This window comes from Orcinus orca, chromosome 2, assembly GCF_937001465.1.
Source record: "Orcinus orca chromosome 2, mOrcOrc1.1, whole genome shotgun sequence".
Taxonomy (NCBI): domain Eukaryota; kingdom Metazoa; phylum Chordata; class Mammalia; order Artiodactyla; family Delphinidae; genus Orcinus; species Orcinus orca.
The window spans coordinates 92,412,408-92,438,825 of record NC_064560.1 but is presented as its reverse complement, the minus strand read 5'-3'; the positions used below and the strand labels follow the sequence as shown (position 1 = coordinate 92,438,825).

General features: G+C 48.3%; 2 protein-coding genes across 6 annotated transcripts in view; one reads left to right on the top strand and one right to left on the bottom strand.

Annotated features, from left to right (window-relative positions):
• MAP2K1 (mitogen-activated protein kinase kinase 1) overlaps positions 1–20,241 on the top strand; it is a 79,477-nt gene extending 59,236 nt beyond the window's left edge. The window contains exons 6-11 of the mRNA XM_004276218.3: positions 11,037–11,161; positions 13,884–14,085; positions 15,347–15,411; positions 18,046–18,107; positions 18,511–18,556; positions 19,209–20,241. Coding sequence (XP_004276266.1) covers positions 11,037–11,161; positions 13,884–14,085; positions 15,347–15,411; positions 18,046–18,107; positions 18,511–18,556; positions 19,209–19,322 — 614 coding nt within the window. The 3' untranslated portion in view covers positions 19,323–20,241. The remainder of the gene's footprint in view (positions 1–11,036; positions 11,162–13,883; positions 14,086–15,346; positions 15,412–18,045; positions 18,108–18,510; positions 18,557–19,208) is intronic.
• A 1,630-nt stretch (positions 20,242–21,871) lies between these two features.
• Positions 21,872–26,324, bottom strand: SNAPC5 (small nuclear RNA activating complex polypeptide 5). 5 transcript variants are annotated; one of them, XR_007475505.1, is made up of 4 exons: positions 25,177–26,324; positions 24,699–24,958; positions 23,813–23,902; positions 23,029–23,045 (listed from the first exon to the last, which is right to left on the bottom strand). XR_007475505.1 is itself a non-coding variant. In XM_012535386.3 (3 exons), the coding sequence occupies exons 1-3, from the start codon at positions 25,264–25,266 to the stop codon at positions 22,926–22,928; spliced, it is 300 nt and encodes a 99-aa protein (XP_012390840.1). In that variant the 5' UTR covers positions 25,267–26,324; the 3' UTR covers positions 21,872–22,925. The 5 variants fall into 5 exon arrangements, 4 of the variants coding, with proteins under 4 accessions (XP_012390840.1, XP_004276267.1, XP_033295813.1 ...); XM_012535386.3 differs by lacking the exon at positions 24,699–24,958 and having other exon boundaries at positions 21,872–23,045; XM_004276219.3 differs by lacking the exon at positions 24,699–24,958 and having other exon boundaries at positions 21,872–23,042; positions 25,177–25,341.
• Between the last annotated feature and the right edge of the window lie 94 nt (positions 26,325–26,418).

Sequence of the window (26,418 nt, the reverse complement as noted above, 5' to 3'; positions counted from 1 at the left end):
AATGAATTGACATAAGGTCTGGAATTTGCCTTAAAATATTTGTTCCCTCTCACCCCACGAAGGAAAAACTGAGGGTTTTGATTGAAACAAGACTGGCAATGCGTAGATAATTGTTGAAGCTGATGTTGGGTACATGGTTACACTCTCTCTACTTTTGTGAATGTTTGGATTTTTTAAGAGGAAAAAATGTGACTAAAAGAAGGTGGCAAACCTACTGACATGATAAGTGACATACATGGTAAGAAAGAGCTCCAGGGAGAAGGGAGCCTTGTGGGTGTAGAGGGGTCAGGCGAGGCTTCCCGGAGGAGGTGGAAGCCTCTGGGTGAGGATTCTTTGTTACAAGTAACAGAAACCAACTTGAGTCAGTGTAAACAGGACAGAGGACTTCCTTATAAGGATCTGGGGGCCCTTGGGCAGCCCAAGGGCCAGATGTTGCCAGTGCTCAGGAAGGGACGGGGCAGGGATGGAAGGCCACTGGGATCCCAGGCCACCTGTCTCTGTGTTGGGCTGCCTTGTCCTCCATGCTCTGAAGCTTGGCTTTCTCTGCTTTGTCCAGGGGCAGGAGGAAGGGCTCCCACCCCCACCGCAGCTCCCAGTGCGCATCACATCCATCCCAGACACAGCCCAGGCCCAAGTCCCTGAGTATTCTAGCAAAACGTACCTGGAGCAAATAGTTGGTGGAGCTGCCTCCTGTAGGTGAAGGGAGGTAATTAAGGGGTTACTTTTGAGGTAACCCTTTTTCCCCCCTCCCCTCCAACAAACAAAAAAGACTAGAAGGATGGTAGAATAAATATGAATACAGAAGGCATCTGCATTAGAGACTAGCAAGAGTGAATGATTCAGAGACTATTGGGGAACAGCATGGATCCTCTTGGCACTGACGGGGTGGGGTGGGGGCTTGGGGAGGACCCACATAGGTAGAACCCCACCCAGCAGGACCTGATTCTCTCTGTTGCTTGTGTTTTTTCTCAAACAAATGTTAGCTCTTATTTTTCCCCCAAGCTTCAGAGACATTGAACTCTACATGCTGTGTATCTCATATGTAGTTCCTCTTATTTACTGAGCCCTTAGTACCTACCATCAAGTAGGAATTACTGTTCCCACCTGACAGCCAAGGAAACAGGCTTCAGGAGGCTCTGTAATTTGGCCTCCTGCAGGGTCACACAGCTCGTGCTGGTAGAGCTAGGATTCAAATCCCAATCTGCCTAACCGCAGAGTTGGTGCTACCATTTCCACACCACACTGTGTACCTACTTAATGTAATTTTTGATGCCAGTTGATGGTAAGAATCAGTGGCTGTTAGGGTTCTTGGTTGTTGGTGAACACAAATTAGCTCAAACAATAAAAGAGGTTTTTTGTTTTTGTCTTTTGGCTTAGCTCACCAAACCTCAGGAAGAATAAGAATGCAGCCTGGCCTTAGGGAAAACTGGGTCCAAGCACTCAAATGCCATTAGCTGCTATACTTCAATTATGGTGTGCAGTCGGTTCTCTATACCTGCATCCTTGGATTCAACCAACCTGCAGATCGAAAATATTTGGGAAAAAATAATTCCAGAAAGTTCCAAAAGGCAAAACTTCATTTACATAGCATTTACTTTGTATTTATAACTATTTACATTGTATTGGGTATTGTAAGTAATCTAGAGATGATTTAAAGCATTCAAGAGGACATGCATAGGTTATGTGCAAATACGGCATCATTTTATATAAGGAATTTGAGCATCTGCAGATTTCGGCATCCCCGGGGGTGGGCGGGGGTGGGGGTGGGGGGAATGTCCTGAAACCTGCTAATTCTCTCTCATTTGTTTCTCTTCTGATGTTGGCTTTATTCTCTCAGGCCAGCCGTCTCTACCACATGGGAACCACTGCCTCTGGCTTTAGTCTCATTATCAGGGAGGCAAGATCTTTTCCCAGCTTCTGTTAGAAAATCCTAAGGAAGGGCTCTAATTGGACTAATGCTGGTCACATACCCAGACCCGCCAGATCACCATGCCAGGGGATGGGGGAATTGGGAGTGGCCCAGCCTGCGTCAGGAGACAGGGTTCCGATTGTCACGCTCCACCTGGAGCAGCTGGTTGGAGTCAGGGAGGAGCACTTCTCCCAGTTATCATATGTGGTGGGGAGGGTCCTTCTCAGTAGGTTACACAGGATGTTCCCGCTCCACTTAGCTTACATTTGTCCTTACCTGGCAAGAGCGAATGACTTCCTAGGCATTTCCTTTAGGGCCTGTCTCAAGCTAAGCTAGGAACGACTGGTGAGTGACCTTGACTTCACGGGTGAATCATGCTGACCCTGACCCAGGCACAAATGGCAATGCCTTACTTTGGTGCAGCTTGGGTCACCATAACTATGGTGATATTATTAGAAATTCTCTCCCACTTTTCCATTTAAAAATGAACAGATCTCCGACCTACCTCTACCGTTCCTTTTTCCATCTTTTTTAAAAATTTCCTCTCCTCCTGCTGAGCAAAATTAGCTTTCAGCAGGTCAAAGCAGGTTTTTAGCTAATTTCTCTTTCTTGAAGTACAGATGACAAGCATCCAAGTTAGCCAGTGCTGTTTTTCTGCCCACAGGTGGTTGATTGGCTTTGTGATAGACTGAATATCTGCTTGTCTCCTGAAGTCGCCCACATAGTCTAGAAGGGGAAGTGTACTGCTCTAAGGCATGTTCTTTTAATGGGAAGGTTACTCTGTGGTCTTTGGCAAGTGGCTTCTACTTGAGCCTTAATTTCCATATCTATAATATAGGGCTGCTCTGCCATGCATTAGTATGGGTTCATTAGAAATGAGAGATCAGGGAATCCAGGATCCATAAACTCTTGCCTTTACTGCCCCCTTTTCCCTTTTCTTTTTCTTTTAATTTTTTTTTTTTTGCAGTAAGCGGGCCTCTCACCGCTGCAGCCCCTCCCGTTGCAGAGCGCAGGCCCAGCGGCCACGGCCCACGGGTCCAGCCGCTCCGTGGCACGTGGGATCCTCCCGGACCGGGGCACGAACCTGTGTCCCCTGCATTGGCAGCAGGACTCCCAACCACTGCGCCACCAGGGAAGCCCCCCTTTTCTCTTTCTCTCTCCCTTCTCTCCTTCTCCCTTTATTGTAACCCCTATACCTTTTGCTGTAGCTGTTGTTACTACCTGATTTCAACTTTGTGCTGATGAAAACCAAATCCTGAACTCTTGCAACATCATCTCTTGTTTAATGGTCAGCATTTGTGTGCCTTTTGGGTCAGGGGTGAGCACTGCATTTGCAGACGGGGTGCACAAAGGTAGACAATGAAAGCATTTCACAACTAATGAATCAGGGACTTCCTTGGTGGCACAGTGGTTAAGAATCCGCCTGCCAATGCAGGGGACACGGGTTCGATCCCTGGTCCGGGAAGGTCCCACATGTCTCGGAGCATCTAAGCCTGTGCACCACAACTACTGAGCCTGTGCTCTAGAGCCCGTGAGCCACAACTACTGAGCCCACATGCCACAACTACTGAAGCCTGTGCACCCTAGAGCCCACGCACTGCAACAAGAGAAGCCACCGCAATGAGAAGCCCGCGCACCGCAACACAGACCAGCCCCCACTCGCCACAACTAGAGAAAGCCCACACGCAGCAACAAAGACCCAACGCAGCCAAAAATAAAAAATTAAAAAGAAAGAACAAAAAAAACCTACTGAATCTTGGGAGGGAAGCAGAAATTGAAATGCAGTTGCTGGACGTGGTTGCAAAACTCTTGAAAGTGGAGAGATAAAAATAGCTGCTTGTTAGGACCTGGCACACGTGCTCCGAAGGCTCACTGTTTGAACTCACTTGTTAATCAGGAGGTGGGAAACAGCCTCTAGTTCCTGCTGTCAGCACGTCTCTTGCAGTTAAACTTGTCAAGGAGGAGGATAATGAGCTGGAGCTGAGAAGGAAGCGCTTTGCTCACTAAACTGGAGCTCAGAATTATTTTCTCTCACAACCAGATTTGAAGGATTTCAGCCTACCCCGAGTCAGCTCCTATTCCCAGATAAAGCTTGTTTCATTGGTAATGTGAGTGACCCCCCCGCCTGCTTCCCAACCACAACTTTTTAAAAAATTGACATATAACGTTGTATTAGTTTCAGATATAGAACATAATGGTTTGATATACGTGTATATTGTGAAGTGATTGGCCACAAGAAGTCTAGTTAACATCCATCACCTTACATAGTTACAATTTTTTTTCTTGTGATGAGAACTTTTAAGATATACTCTCTTAGCAACTTTCAAATATACAATACAGTATTGTTAACTGTAGTCACCATGCTGTGCATTGTGTCTCTAGGGCTTATTCATCTTATAACTGGAGGTTTGTGCCTTCTGACCACCTTCACCCACAACTTAGTAATGGCTTTTCTGAAACTTTGGAGTACAACCCACTGTGGTTTGCCATTTGCTCTGTTGTTTAGACCCAGATTAGCTAGCCTCTGGATAAACAATCTATGGCTTCTACTCTGGCCTCTGCCATTACCTTACTTTGTAACTTTGACAGATAACTCCCAGACTCTGGGCCTCAGTGTTTCTCGTCTGTGCGCAGGGGTTAATAATGCTTACTTCACACCATTGTTGTGAGGATTAAAGAAGACAATATATTTAAAAGGCCTGGCATAGTAGGTGCTCAGTGAACCAGAGCTGTTGTGGTGTGTTCCGAGGTTGGCTGGCTTCTAATTTGTTGAGTTCTGTCTCCCCTGGTGGTGGCAGCCTGGACAGGGGCAGGGACCTGTCCTTTTTCCTCATAGCTCAGTGCAGGCACTTTACTAGTGTTTATAGAATAAACAGGTGACCCCGCTGAGTTCTTTAATCCAAAGAGGAGTAGAAAATGCTTAGAAGTTGGGACTTCCCTGGTGGCTCAGTGGTTAAGAATCCGCCTGCCAGTGCAGAGGACACGGGTTCGAGCCCTGGTCCGGGAAGATCCCACATGCCGTGGAGCAACTAAGCCCGTGTGCCACTACTGAGGCTGCACTCTAGAGCCCGTGAGCCACAACTACTGAAGCCCACGCGCCTGGAGCCCGTGCTCCGCAACAAGAGAAGCCACCGCAATGAGAAGCCCGTGCACCGCGACAAAGAGCAGTCCCCGCTCGCCCCAACTAGAGAAAGCCCATGCGCAGCAACAAAGACCCAACACAGCCAAAAATAAATAAATAAATAAATTTAAAAAAGAAAGAAAATGCTCAGACATCAAGTTAATATCATGTGCTCATGGGGGAAATATCAGGAGGCTTTGAATAGTGGTTATTTCTGGTGTAGAAAATATCAGAGAAGAAAATACTTTCTTCCACTTAGTTTTTTCATAACACCTCCTTAATCATTTTTGAAGAAGGAGGGTTTATCCATCTTCATTGCTGCAGAGCCAGGGCAGGATCTGGGTCTCAGACCTTAGCATCTTGTAGGTTTCCTAGGGAAGCTTGTCAGCCTGGGAGCTCAGAGAGCGGTGGGTGCTTGCTGCGGAATACAGAGTGTCCCACCACACGCTGGGGCTCCTCCCAGCCTCACTCTCCTAGTATTGGAGGGTCAGAAAGAGGACCCAAGGCCTGAAGAGGCCTCGGGGAGTAGAGAGGGCTTGCGCCTGTGATGTGAACAATGTTTGAGGTTGCTGCTAGGGAAGATGTGGCAGGAAGAGCCCGATTAAACCTCTCAGGGCTCCAAAGCAGGGCAGTATTCCATGCTGGGAAGGGCACTCAAAAGAACCAGGCGCCTGGATGTAGAGGTGAACGGGTGGGTGGGAAAGGAGGAGGTTTTAGGGGTGGGGACCGGCACAGAGAGGCAGGCGAGCCCCAGCCTGGGGAAGGTGGAGACGTGCTGCAGCAAGAAGTTGCAGAAGTGAGCAGGACAGCGGGCTTGGAAGGGCAGGCCGAGGGGCCTGGACTGTACTGCGAGGCAGGCTCTGTGTGGGGGGCTGTCCCACGGGAGGAGTGCCGGTCACTGTGCAAGACAGGCTAGGGGAGGAGTTGCTGGGCATGGGAGCAGAGGAAGGAGAGGCGGTGACTGTGGGAAGCAAATGCAGGAGGCTGACAGTTGGAGGAAACAATCTCTCTGGCCTTATCTGACCTCTTTTCTGCCCATAGAGAAGAGCCCGACTTGGCCAGGGCTGCCGGGAAGGAGCATGTCCTGGCCTGGCTGCTCTGGCCACACGCTCTGGAGTGGAGTGGAGTGCCCAGGTCTCCAAGCAACTTCTTGTCAGGCCTTCAGGGTCACCAGGAGGGGCCCTGTGTGTGCATCTGCCTTCCAGGATGGATGTGGTCGAAGCAGGGAGACCCCCCCTGAGGGTTTCCCTCTGCTGCACTCTGGCCCCCACCCGCATGGATCTCTGCAGCCTCCCAGGCAGCGAAGTTCCCTGGGGCAGGTGGCGGAAGCAGGAGCCACATCCAGGGAGGGAGGAAAGTGGCGTTATATAAGTCTGCAAAAAAGGAGGCTGGCTTGCCATGTGACTAGAAATCAGATACAAGGACAGTCACAGAGGCAGTGCAGCCGCTCTGGAGCAGCAGTTGTGGCCTGGAGCGTGGTGTCTGAGCAGCAGTGGGGAGTGAGGGAGTGGGTGTCTGGTGCTGTGAACTGCCTGTCTTAGAGGGCAACCCGTGAAAGAATCATTTTTTGTGATCCTGTAACGTGTGTGCTATTTAAATGCCCACAGTTCATTCGATTGATCCTGGTCTCCATCTGGTGAGGTTGCGAGAGCTGGGATTGTTATCACTCCTTTACTGATACGCCGACCACAGACTACAGAAGTGAAGGGACTTGCTGAAGGCTGCACGTAGAGCAGGCGGCAGGGCCAGGATTTGAATACAGGTCCCCTGTCTCTGTAGCCAGTGCCACTCTTTTGCTTTATAACAAGGCCTAGCAGGTCAATTCTAAACCGGCCATGGGAACATTGGAAGGTGAGGGAGCTCAGGGCTTCGTGGTCCAGTTGCAGGAAGGAAAGGCTGGGACGTTCTTCGGTGGAGGGAGGGACTCATGTTGGGGTGCCTCCCTGTGCCCAGCTCTCCCGGCTCCGGCCTGTTACTCAGCCTCACTTCGCACACACTGAACACCGGCCCCCAGGGTCAGGCGTCTGTCCTCTGTTGGAGAAGGGTCTCGGTGCTGTGGAGACGAGGACCAGGGGCTCCTCAGCGGGAAGTGTTTGTCAGGGCTGGTCCTAACCCCAGGCTTGGGAAGAAACAAAGGAAAAGTTGGTTCCTGAGCCCCTGAAGTTTATAACCTCCCCGTGTGTTTGAAATAATTCTCCAGGAGGCCGAACGGTTCACCGCGTGACTTCCCCCAGGTCAGTGCTCCAGGGCCGTCCCTGCACACAGGCCTTCCCTCATCTCCCTGTTGCAGCAGCAGCCCCCTCACTGTCTGGGCTCTTACCAGCTTTTGTTACTATTTTCTTCATGGACTTGAGACCACCTGACGCTGCACATTGGTTTGTTGGTTTGCTTAGTCTGTCTCCTCACACTAAAGTGTAAGCTTTGTGACAGTGGGAACTGGGTTAGTTTGCTGGCTGTTGTGTCCCAGGTATGTGCGTGGTGCCGGCATGTGGCAGGAGCTCAGTGGACACGGGAATGAGTGATGTGGCAGCAGGGAGGGTGGGGAGAGGACAGGTCCAGGCATCACAAGGTCTGAGTTCTGGTTCCTGCTCTATCCAGTTTTTGCTGTGTGACCTAAGACAAGTTCCTGGATCCCTTTAGGCTGTAGGCTTTTCGTCTCCACCATGAAGGGGAGGAACCAGATGCCCTGTAAGGCTCTTTCTGACGCCTGTGTTCTGAGAGTCTCTATATGAGAGACACGGGAGGTTGCCAAGGGGTTTGAAAAGATCTCGCATCCTGTGCTGTCGTGTCTTGTGACACGTTGAGGGCTGGGTCTTAGAAAGACAGTACCCATGGTGCTGAGTGTGTGCATGTGTACATGGTGAGTTTATCTCCATTCATTCACAGGCATTTTGGAGCACCTCCTATGTACCAGGTATTGTCCTAGCTCTGCAGTTACAGGGGCGAGGCAGATAGCCAACATCCCTGCCCTGGTGGAGCCTGTGGTGGGTGGAGAGAGGCTAGAGCTGGCTGGGGGCTGTGGTTAGGACCTGACCCAGGCTGGGGATGATGAGGGGCTGGGTGGAGGTAGGCAGGTGAAGGACTTACTGGGATATGAGAGGGTGATTTTTTTTTTTTTTTTCAGTTTACGCTTGGAAAGATACTTAAATGGATCTGTTAGAATCTGTTTAAGGATAAATAAACACATTCATATGCGTATTGAAGGGCAAAATAATAAAATGTTAATAGTGGCTGTGGTAGGTTGGAATTATGGGGGGTTCATTTTTTTCCTCTGGTTCTCCAGATGTCCTATATAGTGTCTGTATTACTTCCGTCAAAGATTCCCTGGCAGGGTTTACGACTTTGCTCCTGGGTTTGGCCTGCTCTTGAGCCGGCCTCATTGTTTGCTTTGCTGATGTCTGTCCACAAAGCCCTGGGGACCTTTACCAAGTCTCAGTAAGTGAGAATTCTTGGCTCTGCTCTGCCTGCTTCACGGGGCAGTTGTTTGAATCAGAGGAGATGGTAGAAGAAAAACATTTGGAAATTCACCTCTTGGCAAAGGGAAGAGCCAGTGGACTAATATTGGTGATGGGAGCCAGGGCGGGCCGCGGGGATGGTCCGAGTGCAGGGAAGGGGAATGGGGCTGGTGCTGGGGGCACTGCCTTCACCCTGAGGAGCAGCTTTCAGGCCTCCCTAGTTCTCTGGCCTTGGTAGCAAGAGACTCTCCCTGACTAACAGGTAGATGCAGTTGAGCAGGCTGTTAGGGATGTGACTTCAGTGAAAGAGAATCAAAAGCTGGCTCCCAGCCCCTGGCACACACATTTATAAAACCCACATGCTCTGTGCATGAGGTCAATAATAGGAGTTCCGCCACCACAGCAACACACAGCTCTAACCACCACCAGACCCTCCCATCGGGAAGCTTGCACAGGCCTCTTGGATAGCCTCATCCACCAAAGGGCATACAGAAGAGGCAAGAAGGTCTACAATCCTGCAGCCTGTGGAATGAAAACCACATTCACAGAAAGATAAACAAAAAGAAAATGCGGAGGAGTATGTACCAGATGAAGTCACAAGATGGAACCCCAGAGGGACAACTGAATGAAGTGGAGATAGGCAACCTTCCAAGAAAGAATTCAGAATAATGATGGTGAAGATGATCCGGCACCTCGGAAAGAAATGGAGGCGGGGATCCAGAAGATGCAAGAAATGATTGGCGAGGACCTGGGGGAATTAAAGAACAAACAGACAGAGATGAACAATGCAGTGACTGGAATGAAAAATACACTGGAGGGAATCAATAGCAGAATAACTGAGTCAGAAAAATGGATGGGTGACCTGGAAGACAGAATGGTGGAATTCACTGCCATGGAAAAGAATAAAGAAAAAGGAAAGGAGAGAAGTGAAGACAGCCTAAGAGACATCTGGGACAACATTAAGCGCACCAACATTTGCATTATAGGGGTCCCAGAAGGAGAAGAGAGAGAGAGGGGACCCAAGAAAATATTTGAAGAGATTATAGTTGAAAATTTCCCTCACATGGGAAAGGAAATAGCCACCCAAGTCCAGGAAGTGCAGAGAGTCCCAGGCAGGATAATCCCAAGGAGAAACACACAGAGACACATAGTAATCAAACGGACAAAAATTTAAGACAAAGAGATTATTGAAAGCAGCGAGGGAAAAGCGACAAATGGCATACAACGGAACTCACATAAGGTTAACAGCTGAGTTCTCAGCAGAAACTCTACAAGCCAGAAGGGAGTGGCACAATATATTTAAATTGAAGAAAGGGAAAAACCTACAGCCAAGGTTACTCTACCCAGCAAGGAGCTCATTCAGGTTCGACAGAGAAATCAAAAGCTTTACAGACAAGCAAAAGCTGAGAGATTTCAGCACCACCAAACCAGCTCTACAGCAAATGCTAAAGGAACTTCTCTACGTGGGAAACACAAGAGAATAAAAGGACCTGCAAAAACAAACTCAAAACAATTAAGAAAGTGGTAACATGAACATACATAATGATAATTACCTTAAATGTGAATGGATTAAATGCTCCAACGCAGAGACACAGGCTCGCTGAATGGAAACAAAAAAAAAAGACCCATATATATGCTGTCTACAAGAGACCCACTTCAGACCTAGGGACACATACAGACTGAAAGTGAGGGGATGGAAGAAGATATTCCATGCAAATGGAAATCAAAAGAAAGCTAGAGTAGCAATACTCATATCAGATAAAATAGAATCTAAAATAAAGAATGTTACAAGAGACAAGGAAGAACACTACATAATGATCAAGGGATCAATCCAAGAAGAAGATATAACAATTATAAATATCTATGCACCCAAGATAGGAGCCCCTCAATACATAAGGCAACTGCTAACAGCTATAAAAGAGGAAATCGACAATAACACAATAATAGTGGGGGACTTTTAACACCTCACTTACACAAATGGACAGGTCATCCAGACAGAAAATTAATAAGGAAACACAAGCTTTAAATGACACAATTGACCAGATAGATTTAAGTGATATTTATAGGACATTCCGCAAAAAAATAAATAATAGGAGTTCCTGCCTCCATCCCATCCTCCTTTAGCCTCAGCAAGCATCCAGGTCTTATTATGTCTTCCTACCTTATGATCCGGCGGCAGATATTGTGTCTTGCCAACAGGGGCAGTTGAAACAACAGAGCTTGAAATCTTGATTATTCATGGTAACTGACTCCTTCCTGTGGGTCATCTGGCCCAGTCTGGATTCTCAAAGAGTGGAAAACACTGGCTTTTTGTCCCGCTTCTACAGCAGCTTGTCATTCCTCTGCTGACAGCCCTTCCTCGAACCCTGAACGAAGGGCAATAAGGGGCCTTGGTGTCCAGTGCTCCTAAGCCAGGGGCTGGCTCTGTGGTGGGGGCTGGGGTGTGTCGTGGCGTTCGTGGTCAGGGCTGGTCTGTCTGGGGAGCGCTGACCTTCCCCTTCCCAACCTACCTGTGTCAATTCTCTACTTGTCTGTTTTCTTTTCCCTACAGATGTCAAGCCTTCCAACATCCTAGTGAACTCCCGTGGGGAGATCAAGCTCTGTGACTTTGGGGTCAGCGGGCAGCTCATTGACTCCATGGCCAACTCCTTCGTGGGCACAAGGTCCTACATGTCGGTATGAGCACCTCGTTCCATTTTTCCAGCTGCTTATCTGATCAGGAATAGAAGCCAAGTGGGTGCCTTCCCCTACGGAGCCAGACCCTTGTGCTTGGGTGATGGGGGTGGGTGAGAAAGAACGAGGGATGAGGCATTGTGGTCCCCTCCCAGAGGAGATCAAAGTCTGATGGGGAGATGGTCTTGGCCTTTCACAGGCCTTGGAGCATGGTTGGGGCCCTGGGGCCCTGACTCAGTGGAAGAGATAGTAGGATCACAGCTTCAGCTCTCACTGGCACTTGGGTGTTTCCCAGAGCTTGGCTTCCATTCTGAAGACATTGAGCTCCAGCTACCCTCAGGACCTCTGCCTGATCGTCTTCAGACGCTCAGACTGACATGCCCAGACATGCCCCCACCCCACATTGCCCCACCATTTCCATTAGCAGTAAATGGCATCACTGTTTCCTTAGTTTTTCAAGGTAGAAACCTGAGCATCAGCCTTTAACCTCTCTTCCCAGCTCCCCATCCTTTTAGCGTCTAGCAACCCCCAACTCCTGTGAGTCTATTCAGAATTGTCTCCGCAGTCCAGCCTCTTCTCTCCCTCCTCACTGCATGTCTCCCAGTTACCTGCCCATCTCTCACCACAGCACACCTACCTGGTGTTTCCTGCTTCTAGCCCTGCTGGCTTCCACCGAGCCCAGGAGTGACATTGGCATGTTCTTTTGCTTCCCCCATACAACCAGCTCCCTGGGGGGCAGGGATAGGGCCGGAGGTGTCTCTGTTGTCCCAAGGGTCTGGTTTGGCTCCTGGCACGCTGTAGATGTTCAGGGAATTCTTGGCAAGTGAGTGAATGTTTGGTTGACTGAACGGGTGAGTAAATGGCTAACACGCTCGTGAGTACGATTCAGAAAGGGGAAATGTGGCTCTGGGTGAGTGCTGGCCAGGGCAGAGTAGAGGAGCATTAGCTGGAGTGAGTGGGAGGCCTTCGCGGAGGTGGAAGGAGGGGCCGACACGGGGGCTCAGGGCATCTTAGCGCATTGTGTTGTCTGTACACTCTTCAAGGACTTTCACATCCTGGAGTGGTGATCCTCTGATCTATATGGTTGTCCCATGAAGTAAAGATTAGTGTACCCATTTTAGAGACGAGGAAACGTAGACTCAGGGAGGTGAAGTGACCTGCCCACTTCACCTTGCAGAGCCGGCGTTGAAAGCCAGGCTTCCTTGCCAGTCAGTCCCCCTTGCACTGCAGGCTCTCACTTCACCTTGCAGAGCCGGCGTTGAAAGCCGGGCTTCCTTGCCGGTCAGTCCCCCTTTGCACTGCAGGCTCTCACTTGCCTCTTAGGTAAGATTCGGCAGCTGCTCCTGGCCGCCCTGTGTGGAAGGTCCTGCTCACACCCTCATTCCTTCTTGTCTGTCCCCCGCCCACACTGGCTCCAGCCACTGGTAACATGACTTACCTGGCGCTGACCCACATCGCCACCCCCTCCATTCCAGTGGCTAAAGGCATGAAGCCCATCAGCTCTTCAGCTTCTTCCATAAATGTCTAAAAACTGAGCAGCTAGCACCCTGGGCTACTCAGCTGCCATCTATCGAGTTCAAAATCGATGAACAGGCCCTGGAACTTACATTGATCCAGGGTTTAGTGGTTTGGGTTTTTGTGGTTACATGGTCAGTTCCAAAATAGTTCAGTGTTGGGGTTAGTGAAAAATCCTATGGGTGAAATGAATTTGATGTCTAAATAAGTGCACGACGGTCAGAATAAAGATTTTTTTTTTTTTGGTAGGGTTCTTGAAATACATGTACTATTTCAATTAATGCTCAGTAAAAATAATGCTTTGTATAGCACTATATATAATATTTCTTTCTCTTTGACTATTCTCACCAATAACAACTCATATTTGCATAACATTTTGCAACATCTAACATACATTTTCATTTGATTTGACCTTTCCAGTGCCCTAGTTAGTAGAGCAGGTATTTTGTTATGTTGTTACTATCATCATTAGCCCCATTTTGTTATGTTGTTAGTCCCATTTCATTAGCCCCAGGAAACTGAGGCTCAGGATCACCTAGCTTGTAAGTCCCAGACTTGGGACTTGAACCCAGATCCTTTGCCTTTTCTACTCTTCGATGTTGCCCAAGAACAGTGAGTTAGTGGCAAAGCTGGTCTTAGAACTCAGCTTTCCTTACTCTCAAGGCCAGTGTTCTTTCTACCCACTGATACCTCATTCATGACCCATGTTCCAGAAGCTTCATGTTTTTGGACTCAGGACTCAAGATGAGCCTCTCATGCTGGGCTTTGGATAAGCTGTCCTGCACATGCAAGACAGTGACGAGGATGAGCAAAGCTGGAGCCACAGCTGAAGCTTAGCCAGGGCCCAGCTGGGTAGGATGCTGTTAGTTCAGGGCAGGTTATAGGGGAGACAGGAGTTAGGGGTCAGACCCACGGGAGCCAGGTAGGATTTGGTAGATACAGTATTTGGGGGCAGGTGGGAAGCCAAATTAAAGAGGTTAGTGGAGGTCCTGAAACAGGATGTGAGCTCTGGAGAGGAAGGGGCAGAAGAAGATAAAATGCATCAGTGGACCCAGGGCTGGGACCAAGCAGGGCAGCCCTGCACTCTCTTGCAGTGCAAGCAAGCCTCAAAGGGGCAGGAAGCCCCAGGTATTCATGAGGACTCACCCATCCCTCTTCTGCGTGGGCCAAGCTAGCTCACAGGTGATAAATGTGTCTGTCTCTCCTGCAGCCAGAAAGACTCCAGGGGACTCATTACTCGGTGCAGTCGGACATCTGGAGCATGGGGCTCTCTCTGGTTGAGATGGCGATCGGGAGGTATCCCATCCCTCCTCCAGATGCCAAGGAGCTGGAGCTGGTGTTTGGGTGCCAGGTGGAGGGAGATGCGGCTGAGACACCGCCCCGGCCAAGGACTCCCGGAAGGCCCCTCAGCTGTGAGTGGCCTGGTGTGGCCCCAGCTTGGCCTGTGGGTGGTCTTTTGCTGTCAGGGGTTTCTGGAGGGCTGATTCTCTGTCTCTGGAGCCAGGCTGGGGCATGGGTCTCCAGGTGTAGGAAATTATTATTACCAACAACTTCCTACCATTTGTTGAGTGCCCACTGTGTTCCTGGTACTGCGCCTAGTATTTTTTATGTATTGTCTAATTTTAAAAATCATGACTTTGTTTTAGGTAGATTTTTTTTAAAAATTGAGATAAAATTAACATAACATAAAATGCACATTTTAAAATGTACAGTTCAGTGGTTTTTAGTGTATTCCTCCATGTTGTACAACCATCACCACTGTGTAATTCAAGAACATTTCCATCATCCCAGAAAGAAACCATCTCCATTAGCAATCACTCCCAGCTGCCCCACCCAGACCCCCGGGCAATCACCAGTCTACTTTCTATCTCCATAGATTTGCCTGGCGTTGTCTAATTTTAATAGCAGTCGTGTGTGAGCACTACTCTAATTTCCATTTTAGATGTGAGGAAACTGAGGCACAGAGTGCTTGACTCGCCACATGCATTTATTTGTAAGTGGCCAAGTCTGACTCTGAGGTGGTAAGCACTGTGTAGCACTGCCTGCCTTTCTGAACTGTGAAGGAAACCTGGTATTGGAAGATCCTGGCCCAGCTATCATCTTCTGATGTAGCTCCTGCTAGGACATTCCTGTCTGACCAGGGAGACCTGGTCTTTACCTCCATGAGGCCCACATGGGAGAGGGCATGTATGAAAGGAAAAACAGGAGGGGGCAGGGGTAGCCGATGGCGGGTTGTTGCAGGGGCTGGTGGCTGTGGCCCCGGAGAGCCAAGAGGAAGAGACCCAAGTTCAGGGAAAATGAAAACTAAGTAACTCTAAAGGATTTAGTTATTATCTCATTTGCTCCTCTTTCAGTGTAGGGAAGGGGAGAAAGGCGGACATAATTTTTACCCATCTCTACAAAACTCAAAACGAGGCTCAGTGGTCAGCTGACTTACCTAAGGTCACAAAGCTTGGATGCCGCAGAGCCCAGACTCCAACCCTGGTCAGCTGACTCTGTGGCTTTGGCTGGTCCCCTCTGTGTTCAGGCCTTATCTGTGGCTCTTCTGTCTCTCTTTATCGTCCACGACTCTGTTCTAGTCACTAGGGTCCATGCCCACCCCTAGCCTCATATTGGCAAATAACCTTCTGTTTCTGAGAAGTGTTTTCTTTTCTCTTTTTATAAAATCTGTAGCTTATGGAATGGACAGCCGACCTCCCATGGCAATTTTTGAGTTGTTGGATTACATAGTCAATGAGGTAAGGTACTGCATGGCTTTTGGAATTTATTTGCTCCTCCTAAGAAAAAAACTCACAGTTGATTTGTCTGGGAAACCTCTGAACTGTTCCCACGGTGTGTCCTGGTTTGTGCATCATGATCCTGGAACTGAGTGGCTGGTTTAGAGGCTGCAGAAGTCCCTTCCCCAGGAACATCTTCATGCAGCTCTGAGTCCCTCCTCCTCTCTCAGATTCAGGAGCCTCCCCCTGCCCATTTACATTCTCATCCTTCATTCACCAGGCATTTCCTTTTTTTCACCTAGCATTTCTTGTGCACTTACTATGTGCTAAGCACTGTGGGGTGGCGGTAGGAGTGACATGGGGATCCACAAATGGAAAAACAGTCTCAGGTCTTAAAGACTGTTAGATTGTGTAGGGGAGGCAAGGTAAATGCATGTGTAACTGCAATATATGGTTTTCTCCATATAAAGCAATGAACATAAAAAGTGACAGTGCAGAAAGAGATATGGAAAATATCCACTATTAGTTGTGTGAGAAAAGCAGATTATAAAATAGTATGTATACCATGATTGGTTCTTTAAAGAAATCTATGTACGCATGTATGTGCACATAAAGCCTGGAAAGTAATATGATGTAGTGATTATCTTGAAGTGATGGAATAACAGGTGATTCAATTGCTGTTGGCTAACTTTAATACAAAGAAGATATATTATTTGTGAAATATATATACCAGTATGTTTAAATGTAAAAAGGATCAAGGAAGGGACTGACAAGTATTCATCAGTTTGGGTTTGGGGGAGCGGGAAGCTAGGGACTAGCACCATGGCTGCTCAGAGGAGGGTGGGGCAGGGCTGGAGGAGCCTGAGGGCAGGACAGGATTTCAGATGATTAAGGAAGGCCAGCGCTCTCGGTGTCCGGAGCAGCATGGGTAGAGGAAGAGAATGGTCTAGCTCTGACCTGTTTGGGAGGCAGCTGGAGGCCTCCCACTCGGCTGAAGTGCATGGTAAAGGGCATCACCCCATTTTCTTCTTCCTTGAGACTAGTGGAGTTTCATGCTTTCTTACTGCTCTCTAAAACCAGACCCCCAAAGGCTCAGATAGGTCCCCTTGTTCATTACAAACTCAGCGGGGAAAATCCTGGCTCACCCCAGCAGTTAAAAAATCACTGTCACTGGTTCACAGTCTACTGGAGAGCTTAGTTCAGCTCTCTTTACTGCCTGGCTGCACAGCTTTATGCTAAGCACTGTGGGACACAGCAAGTTCGGGATCTGATCCAGGCTGCTTAAGGACTCAAGGAAGGCAGAATGTGTTGCATTTGTGTTAGGAAAGCCATCCTCTCCTGCTGGGACCTAAACTGGGTCGTGCTGGGTGGGAGCCACATTAAGGGAAGGGATGGCTGAGGTCAAATCGTTGCCAGTCACCTAGTGTGCACCGATTTCTTAGATATTTTCACATTCATTTTCCTACTGAGTGCTCCAAGCACTGCTCAGGTGGGCCAGGTTGGTTTTGTTATCCTTTTCATACAGCTAAGGAAACAGGCTCCAAGATGAAAAGCAGCTCAGGCCCGTCCCCCCTAGCACTCTTCCTTCCTTCCCACCTTCTCCTCTTAGCCCCCATCCTGCCTCCCAGGAGGCTGGGCTGCACGGTGGTGACAGGTGGCCTGCACCTCACACTCTGCTGGCACACAGCCCCTCCCTTGCCTGGCCTCTCCCTTGAATAGTCCCTTCGTCCCCCCTCAGCACCGTGGGCCCCAAGAGCTGGGCTTTAGGCCATGACCTGGGATCAGGCTTACTCACCTGCTGTTCTGATAAGGCGTTCAGGGGAAGAGGACTAGGCTGGACTCCTCTGGTAACGTTAGTGTTTGATTTTTCGTCTCCAATCACCTGTTGACTTGGGTTACACATCAGAGCAGTGTCTGGGAGTCAGCTCACAAGGAAGCTGCACAGAACCCCAGTACGGGTCACAAGAAGGGTGGGGGGCTGTGTGGTGCATGAGCAGGGTGCCCCAGGGCCTTGCCCTGTGTGATCTCCACCATACACCCTGGAAAGACGAGGGCTACTGCCAGTGTGCTTGCTCTGATACCTGCAAACACCCTCATTCCTGCAGTGAGTGTGTAGGTAACATTCTTCCAGACCCAGCTCTCTGCCAGTTAATATTTTTTTAACCTTTGTGTGCTCCTTCAGAGCTCAGGAGGGGTAAACATTTTATTATTTAGCCAGCCTTACAGGTGCTGTCCGGGCTGGGCTATGCCTAGTGGTTTGCACACCCCCTAGCTGCTGTTCCTGGTAATTGATGGTTCTGTTTCCCTGCCACACTCCAAGATGTACAGTGGTAGAGCCTCCGAGCTAAAAAGGGCCCCAGGGATTGTTAAGCCCAACCTCCTCGTTTCACAGAAGGGTCATCTGAGGCTCAGAGAGGAACAGTGATTTATTCAGTCACTAGACAAGTGAGTGCTCAGAACACTGACCTGGCCCCAGTTCTGACTGGTTTGAGATTGATGGTTCCAACAGGGTAACCCAGTAGCAGCCATTGGCCTCTCACCCGTGCCTTTCCTTGACTGGATAAGGGCAGCACTGCCCAGAGGTGGGAGTGGGGAAGGGAAAGATGGGTGGAGCAGGACACCGGGCATTTCTTATGTCTTCACATGTACTTGCAGCCTCCTCCAAAATTGCCCAGTGGAGTATTCAGTCTGGAATTTCAAGATTTTGTGAATAAATGGTAAGTCACCTCCTGTTCTCTGAAAGTACTTTGGTTTTGTCAGGCTCCCCATCCATCTTGGAGAGCACAGCTTTGCCTTTTACCCTTTAGCTGCTGCCCTTCATCCAGAGTGCTAGGACTTCGGTGACCTATCTGACTCTAGCAGTGGGCAAAACAGCTGCTGCGCTCAGCACTTACTGTAAAGGGACTGGCATATTGCCTTTTGGCCTTAGTTTAATTCAACAAGCGTTTATTAACCTGCTGTGGGTGTGACACTCTGCTAAGAACAGGAAGGTGGGTAAGGCTTAGGCACTCTTCCTCAGAGCCTATGGGGTGTGGGGAGGACGGGCATGCATGCACATGTAAGTAATCTGAATTAGAACCAGTGCCAAGCAGGAGCTCTCACACTCTTTCTTCCTTTAAGCTTAATAAAAAACCCTGCAGAGAGAGCAGATTTGAAGCAACTCATGGTAAGTCATTTATTTCAGATTCTTACACTGCCACCTGCTTACTCATTTGTTCTCCTCTGTCAGTCATCTATCCAGTATTTCCAGAGCCCATACCCTGCTCTGCCTTGACCACTGTAGTCCAGCTGATCAGGGGCCTGCAGGATACCCAACATATCTCCCCTGTCCTCCTATCAGTTTAATGGAAAAGCCGGGATGACCCTGCAGCCAGAGGGAGTCCAGGGAAAAGGGCCAGCCCACCCCTGCAAGGGGACAGGGCCTTTTTGTAGTACTATCTTTGATTCAGTCCCCTCACCAAGTAACTTTGTTTCCTACATGGTGGTGGTGGTGGTAGGTGGAGGAATGGAATACTGAATGTCTGAACTCACATGCCATGTAGAGCCTGGTCAACGTAACATGCGCTTTCAAGTTCATCAGTTCCTTTGCTCCTTTAACAACGCTGCGAGGCACTGCAGGCAGAGCTGCTGTCTCCATTTCAGAGAGAGCGGGCTTGGGGAAGGGGTAAGACCAGCAGAGCCAGGGGGTTGGGCCTGCAACTGGCCAAGGGCAGGCTCCCAGAGCACCTTCCAAATGTAGCACAACCTCCAGACCCAGGATTCTTGAATTTTCCTCCTTGGTTTTTAAATACACTTTCTGTCCATCTCCTCACACACAGGTTCATGCTTTTATCAAGAGATCTGATGCTGAGGAAGTGGATTTTGCAGGTTGGCTCTGCTCCACCATCGGCCTTAACCAGCCCAGCACACCCACCCACGTGGCTGGCATCTAAGCATTGGGGAAGAGCCGAGTCCCCTGCCCAGCAGCATGCCATGTTGCTTCTGGGCCTACTTCCCATGCCTGTCTCTGTTCAGATGTGCATTTTACCTATGACAAAGGATGAAGAACACAGCATGTGCCAAAATTCTACTCGTGTCATTTTCAATATTTTCATCTTTATTCTTATTACTATCGTTATTCCCCTGAGTGGACTGGCTTTGTGCTTGGGGCTATTTTTGTGTATGCTGATGATCAAAACGTGCAATGTTGAACTACAGTGAAACTTTGGTGACTGTGGGTCGTCCTTCTTACTGAAAACTGCACTGCTCTCCCACACCGTGACTGGCTGGCTGCCTGTGTTTTCGGGATTCTTTGACACTTGGTGGTACTTCATTCTTGTCAGGTTTACCTTCTTTCCAATTGAGTAGGAAGGGCCTTGTAAGATCCTTCACAGGCAGTGCATGTGAAGCATGCTTTGCTGCTATGAAAATGAGCATCAGAGAGAGTATATCATGTTATTTCATTATGTTTTTGCTTTTGGTGTAGAATTCAGCAGTTTCCATCAAAATCTAGCCAGAGCCCTTCACTGCCATGATAGCTGGGGCTTCACCAGTCTGTCTACTGTGATGATCTGTAGACTTCTGGTTGTATTTCTGTATTTATTTTTAAATATACCCTGTGGGATATTTAGTGCTATGTCTCTTTAAGTTTGGATTAGTGTTTCTAAAATGGTGGAGTTACTCTGAATGTTACAAATGGATCAAGGCATTAACATGTATGAGATTTATCTTTCCCCGAATCCAAGTACTGATGCTATTGTAAACAACAGTGTGTATAGTGCCTAAAAACTGTATGGAAATCCTTTTACCATTTTAATCCAGACGTTTAACAAATCTGATCTCTTATTCTAATAAATATACTATCAATTCAAAGGGTGAAAGATATTTCTGCTTTTGTGGAGGGATTTTCAATATCTGTATGCATAAGAAATCAAGGCATTTAGCAGCCACACATTACTGAGAGGGAAAAGGCAACGACAGGAAGGAGGCTGGAAGGCGGAAATACCACACTGAGGACAAGTTCAGTGCTTTGGACTAATGCGGCTTCCTGTAATTCTAATCTTTGGACTTTGTCCAGTTCTTCTCAGCAAGCACCCTTATCTTTCAACCACTTTTCCTGTGGACCTGTGAAAAGATGCCACTGATTCCTTCCGTCTTTTTATACAAGGGAAAAACAGTAGGTGGGGGTAGGATTGGGGGGCGGCCGGTGCCTGACTGGCACTGGAGCCTCCACCCGGGACTGTGCCATGCTGCTATGCTCCACTGAGCAATGGCTTCCCTTCTCTCTCCAGTTACACCCGAGACACTTTCCTGGAGAGGAAACAAGTGCCTGGCCCTGGGTTTGTCCTGACTGTGGGGCGGTGGCAGTGAAGCCACAGAAAATGAAGCTGTGTCCCAATTGGCTACCCTTCTTTCTTTGAACAGTAACTTCTGAGATTTAGGTTATATGTGAGGCTGCCTTCCCTCATTTTCTTCGAGAGCAGGTGACAGAAAACCAAAATAAATATATATTTAACAATAAAAGGCCTATTTCGTTTTCAAATTAAAAAACAGAACTTAGGTAAATCTCCCGAGTAGGTAGTTCCACTCTAGATCTACCAGAGCCTAAGATACAACCAGGATTTTAAAAACTGGTCAGTGCTATATATACACAGCTGCCTCAGCCAGTCATTTATTTTTTCTCACTGCGAGGCTAACATCCGTTCTAGGTCAACAGCCTAACTTACATGTTTTCAATACACAAACATTCAGACGAGGTTTAAGACCCACACCCTACTCACACCCAGGGTCTTTTCCTAACAGAGAGGATGTCACCACCACTGAGAATGTCTCAAAGTGTGCCAACTAATGAATGGGGTAACCTGGTGTCTAAAACCTGGATCTGAACACTTCCAAGGTCAATTTCTTTTGAGGGGTGTTTTAAATCCTCTATTCACATCCAAAGGTATTTCATTTTGAGAGTCAAAAAGATTTCTTCCTAGTACTTTTCACCAAGAATGATCTAATTCTCAAGAATGATGTTCCCTACATCACTCTTGCTGTGTTTTTTGAGTTCCTCAGGCCAAATTCCTTACTCAAACTTCCTTACTGAGATGCCAATAATAGTCAGATTTTTTTCCCCAGCCGCCGCAAGGTTTGCAGGATCTTAGTTCCCCCACCAGGGATTGAACCCGGGCCCTTGGCAGTGAAAGCGCGGAGTCCTAACCACTGGACCACCAGGAAATTGCCAATAGTTGGATTTTTAAAGGATGCCTTGTGAGTGTCTCACAAGGACCTGTAAAACTGCTAGAGCAGATACGAGTACTCTCATTTTATAGATGGCAAAGTGAGCTGCAAAGGTGAAAAGCAAGCAACCAGTTGGTGGTCAAGCTAGAATTCATACCCAACTTTTCTAGCTCTTAAAAACCCATGCTCATGTTTTAAGTTAGACCCCAAAATGTGTACTGTGATGCTTTTTGTTGCAAAATAATTTTCACACTGTGTTTTCCAAGAAACATGCTCATTTAAACTTCTCGCTACTTCCTGTAAGAGTAGCTCAAAATAACTTTAATGAAATATTAACAAATATGTCTGTGCTCTCTTCTGGAACAGTTTTGTAAGGAGCTGTGCTTGAGGAGGTTTTTTGTGTTTTGTTTGGCTTTTCTGGGCAGGGCCAATTACTTTCATAAAATTAAGCAACTACTTGTCTATACATTCAGTGGAAAAGGGACAGTATGCAGAAATGAGTCTCAACTTCAAATACGAAGTTTAACAACTCTCACTCTGTAACTGTCATCTCTTTATTACAAAATCCAACCTCCCAAGCCTAGTGATCCTTCAATGGCACATTTCCTAAGTCCAGAAATGGGTTTTCAACCATCCTACTATATTGTTTGCCCCAGAGGAGCTGACCCTTTTCTGTTTCTGTCTGGAAAGCAGCAAGCTGCATGACGACTATTTGTCTTTATTTCTAAGCACATTTTACCATAGTGATGTCTCAACCTAGATGTGGTAACAGCCATACAAAGCATGTTAGTAGGCCGTTTTACGATGTCACTGAGAGGTGGCAACAGCTTGTGCTCTCAAGTGGCCCTCTGTCCTCCTCTTTGTCATCTTTCTCTCCCACACTGTGGCCTTGCTCTGCTCACAAGGGTTCAATGGCATGCAAACAGTGTTTATAATTGGTTTTCTTAAAAGAGGCCTTGTTGATTGTAAAGGCTGGCTTGTATTTAAACTCTGCCCTTTTTGCAAATGCCAGACCTTCTCAGTAACATTTCAGAGGAAGTTTTTGGTTTTGAACACAATTACTGAATCTGACCAGAATATAAACACAGCACCACCCATATTGCTCAATATTGAAACACTGCATCTCAGCTTTTCTGTATGTCACTAATTTTGGTTAAAGCACTCTGAAACTTGAGTTATTGATGGAACCATTTCTACAACTACACATCCTCCTAAAGTTCTTGCTTCCTTTCAAAGGAGGCTACAGGGCCCATGGCAAGAATTCTTTGAAGAGAGAAAGTTCCTGCGGCTTAGAACTTAACTCCTGTGACTAACCCTGGCTCTTCTCCCCTTCAGGAATCTGATTCTTCCTCCTCCTCCTCCTCCTCCTCTTCTGGCACATGGCTCCTTGTGCTCAACTCCAGTGTGGTCTGGTTGATTGATGCTTCATTGTCTACATGCACCAACATCTGCTTTAGTCAAGGACACATTATGGATTAGTAAGAAGAACACTGGCCTCAAAACAAATTAGTGTTTTCAAATAAAATCTCAATTGCGTATTCATCCGCAATATTTATCACTAAGAACTGTAGCCAGTTTCCTATTTCTCCAAATTCTACCCTGACCCCCCAACCCCCATTGCCAAAATGGGAGCAGAGTAAATGCCCTAGATTTGATAGAATATTACCTGATATACAAACATGGTTTTTACATAAGAATTATGCTGGCTTAGATGTGCTGCTTTCCAATAGTTGTACATGCTTAACACACAACTGGGAGAACTGTTCAAATATGGTATATTTAGAAGATGATTTTCCTGAGGGCATTTGGTGAGAGAAGGATATGATGAGGGCAAGAACTCATTTTTTAGCACTAGGCTTTGTAGCTGAAGCTACACTCTATTTTTAAATCCCAAGCTTGCTTATTCACAGAACAGCAAGAGTTTTGACATCTTCCTGCAAAGATCTTCACACTCTCCCCGGTTCACTGGAGTGACTAGAGAAAGTGGATGAATAGGAAGGTCGAGGCAATATAGAAGTACAGTCAACCACAGTGTAGCTAGCTGGTAGATGTTCCCTGTTTAAAACAGTAATACAGACAATCCAGTTTATTAAACTGGAAAGTTCTTAACACCACTTCCCAGAGTCCTTTGGGCTTGATAATGTAATTTACAATTTTTGATGGCTAAGCAGCATAAGAGCAGAATGGACTCCCCAGGCCCACACTTGATTAAGCTTACATCATGTGACTGTTCAGGCAGAGGTTGAGAAGACAGCATCTCATCTTCTCTCCCAGAACTAATCATTGACTGGAGGGCCAGTTCTTCAACCTGGAAAAGAAGAGTCAAGGACACTTTCCTTACTATGTCATTGGGCTACTGATGTAGGTGAGATGTACTGAGCACGCTGTAAGCTGTGGGCATCATGAAAGGAAGTGAAAACAGTGTAAGCTCTGTGAAGCTCCAGAGAGAAGGGTGGGCTCCTCGAGCTTTCCCCACCTCTTAAGGAAACAGCACAGAAAGCTTCCAGCCCCTTTCTCCTAGGGTGAACAGGTGGTCCAGCTGAGCCGAGGCTTCCACTCCCCAAGACCTACCAGCCCAGGGGAGAAAACACAAGCATGCGCTAAATAAAGCCAGGTGTCTTCTTCCCCCGAAGCTTGTCTACCCCGTAATGAGAAATCGAAGGCAGGAAGACTGGAAAATGGGAGCGTTCCCCGGAGCACAAAGCAATCTAGGCTCTGGCCGCGGCCATCGTCAGCACGCTCACGTTAGGCACTGGTACAGGCACTGCGGTGATGTGAGAACATAAAGAAGTGCAGGCCATTACATGTACCCTAAGGGAAAGCGCACTGTTTTCATAGGTCGCAGGTGGACAATACTTCTCAGTTTACAAACAGCCTTCATAACCCTCATCTCACTTGGATTTAGAGAGCCTGGAAGTGCCGAACAGGAATTAGCAGGAGCGTGTCACTGAGGCTGAAAGGGGTGACTTCCGCAGAGGCCTGGGAACTGCCGCTGATGGGTGTCAATCTCAACTCCTCGTCAAGGCCGTGGAGTCGGTAAGAGCTCCGGGGATAAGAGCTACCGGGAACTACTTTGTGGCTGGTCTCTTCTCGCAGGGCCTCACCGTTTTCCTTCGCAGAGTGGGCGCATCCGCCAGCCGGTCGGCTTTGCGAGACTAGAGCTGTATCGAGCGACCATACTAGGTAGTAAAGAGAATAGGGGCTCGGGAGGGGAGGCCGATGGGGGGCAGGGGCAGCCTAGGCGAGCCTGCGGGAGGTCTCCCTTCCTCAGCGCGTGGTGCGGCCGTCCGCGTTTCCGGGCTGCAGGGGTCCGGTGTGGGGGAGGGTGTACTAGCCAAACTGATGGCTGAGTCTCAGCCCAGACCTGCGTGATCAAGATTCTTAGAGGGGTGGACCCACAATCTCAAATCCAGCCCCCCAGGCGCCGGTAAGCCACCAGGTCCAGCCGCGAAGACCGGGTGAGTAAGGGCTAACCGGCGGCAGCAGGCGGGCGCCGCAGACGCCTGGGCTCCGCGGAGAGCCGGGCGGCCCGGGGCGCCGAGGAAACGGAAGGGAGGAGCGGAGTGGGGGGCGCAGGGTCACCTTGAGCCGGTTCAGCTGGTCGTGCAGGGCCGCTTTCAACCGGAGCAGCGTCTCCTCCTCCTTGCGCAGCTCCTGAAGCCGGCTCAACATCGCACGTCTTCGCGCTGGCGGCCGGCCGGCCACTCGCAGATGACGCCACCTCCGCGCCGCGCTACCGGAAACGGAAGAGCGGGTCGGGCGGGGCTGGCGGCACTTTGGGGCGGGGCGGCCGCTTCCTGCTGGCGGCTGGAGTAGCCGATCCTCCGCGGACGAGCTCGGCCCACGGACGAAGTGGGGGTTTTAAACCAAAAACCTAGACTCCAATGATGAGGATTCCTAAGGCAAAATGCGTTGGAGCTGTAAAGGACCTAGAGATAAAAATGGTCAGATAGCACGTCAGGTGCTTCAGCTGAACAGCACCGTTAGCACCCTTCCACTGGTGTTGCGTCAGGCGGCTGCTTTCGCTCCCGCAAACCTGCAGACGCGTTTGAAGGCAGGGACTATTGCCAGCGTATGTGCATGGTACAGGAGCCCTGTGTTGAAGGTGCAGGCAGGCGAGGATTCCCAGTCACATGAAAGGGGTTTCCCAGGAGGCCTGCGCAAATTAAAGCGCGGAAGAGAGCGGTGTTTCAACAAATTGGACGGTGTTTTTTGCATGCTAAGGAACTGGGATTTCTTGATCTATGAATGCAAGGATAGACTGCCAACGGGAACAAAGCCAGATGCAAAACAAGACCCTGACATGACAAAGTAGGGAAGGACGAACGTTTGGGTACATTCTCTGCACTAGCATGCTCGGTCAACATATTCATGCCTACTAAAAACGCACAAGTGGTTGTGAAAAAAGCTCCTAGCACTTTTCATACCAAGGGTCCAAATATCAAAAAGGTGGCAAGCATTCCCTCCATCAACTGTATTCTAACACCAGGTTATAACACCTCTGAAGGAAGCGTCAGTTTCTTACTGCTATACTTTAAAAAATGTATTGATTCTGCCCTCTTGTGGTTACTGAAAACGTCATATCTTTACCGAACTTCACCCATTTTCCAAGGTGTTTTTTTTATGGGAGAGGGGAGCTAAAGAGTTTGTGTATTTCTGGGATAAGTCTTTTAACCATCTGTTTCTCAAAACATTGTTACTTACAAAGTGGATTTTATATCTGGATTTATGGAACATCCCACTTCTCATTCAACTTCATGGATTTTATACTAAATCCAAGGCTCCATTTTATACCAGACTTAAAAGGCTTGAATTATGAAGAAC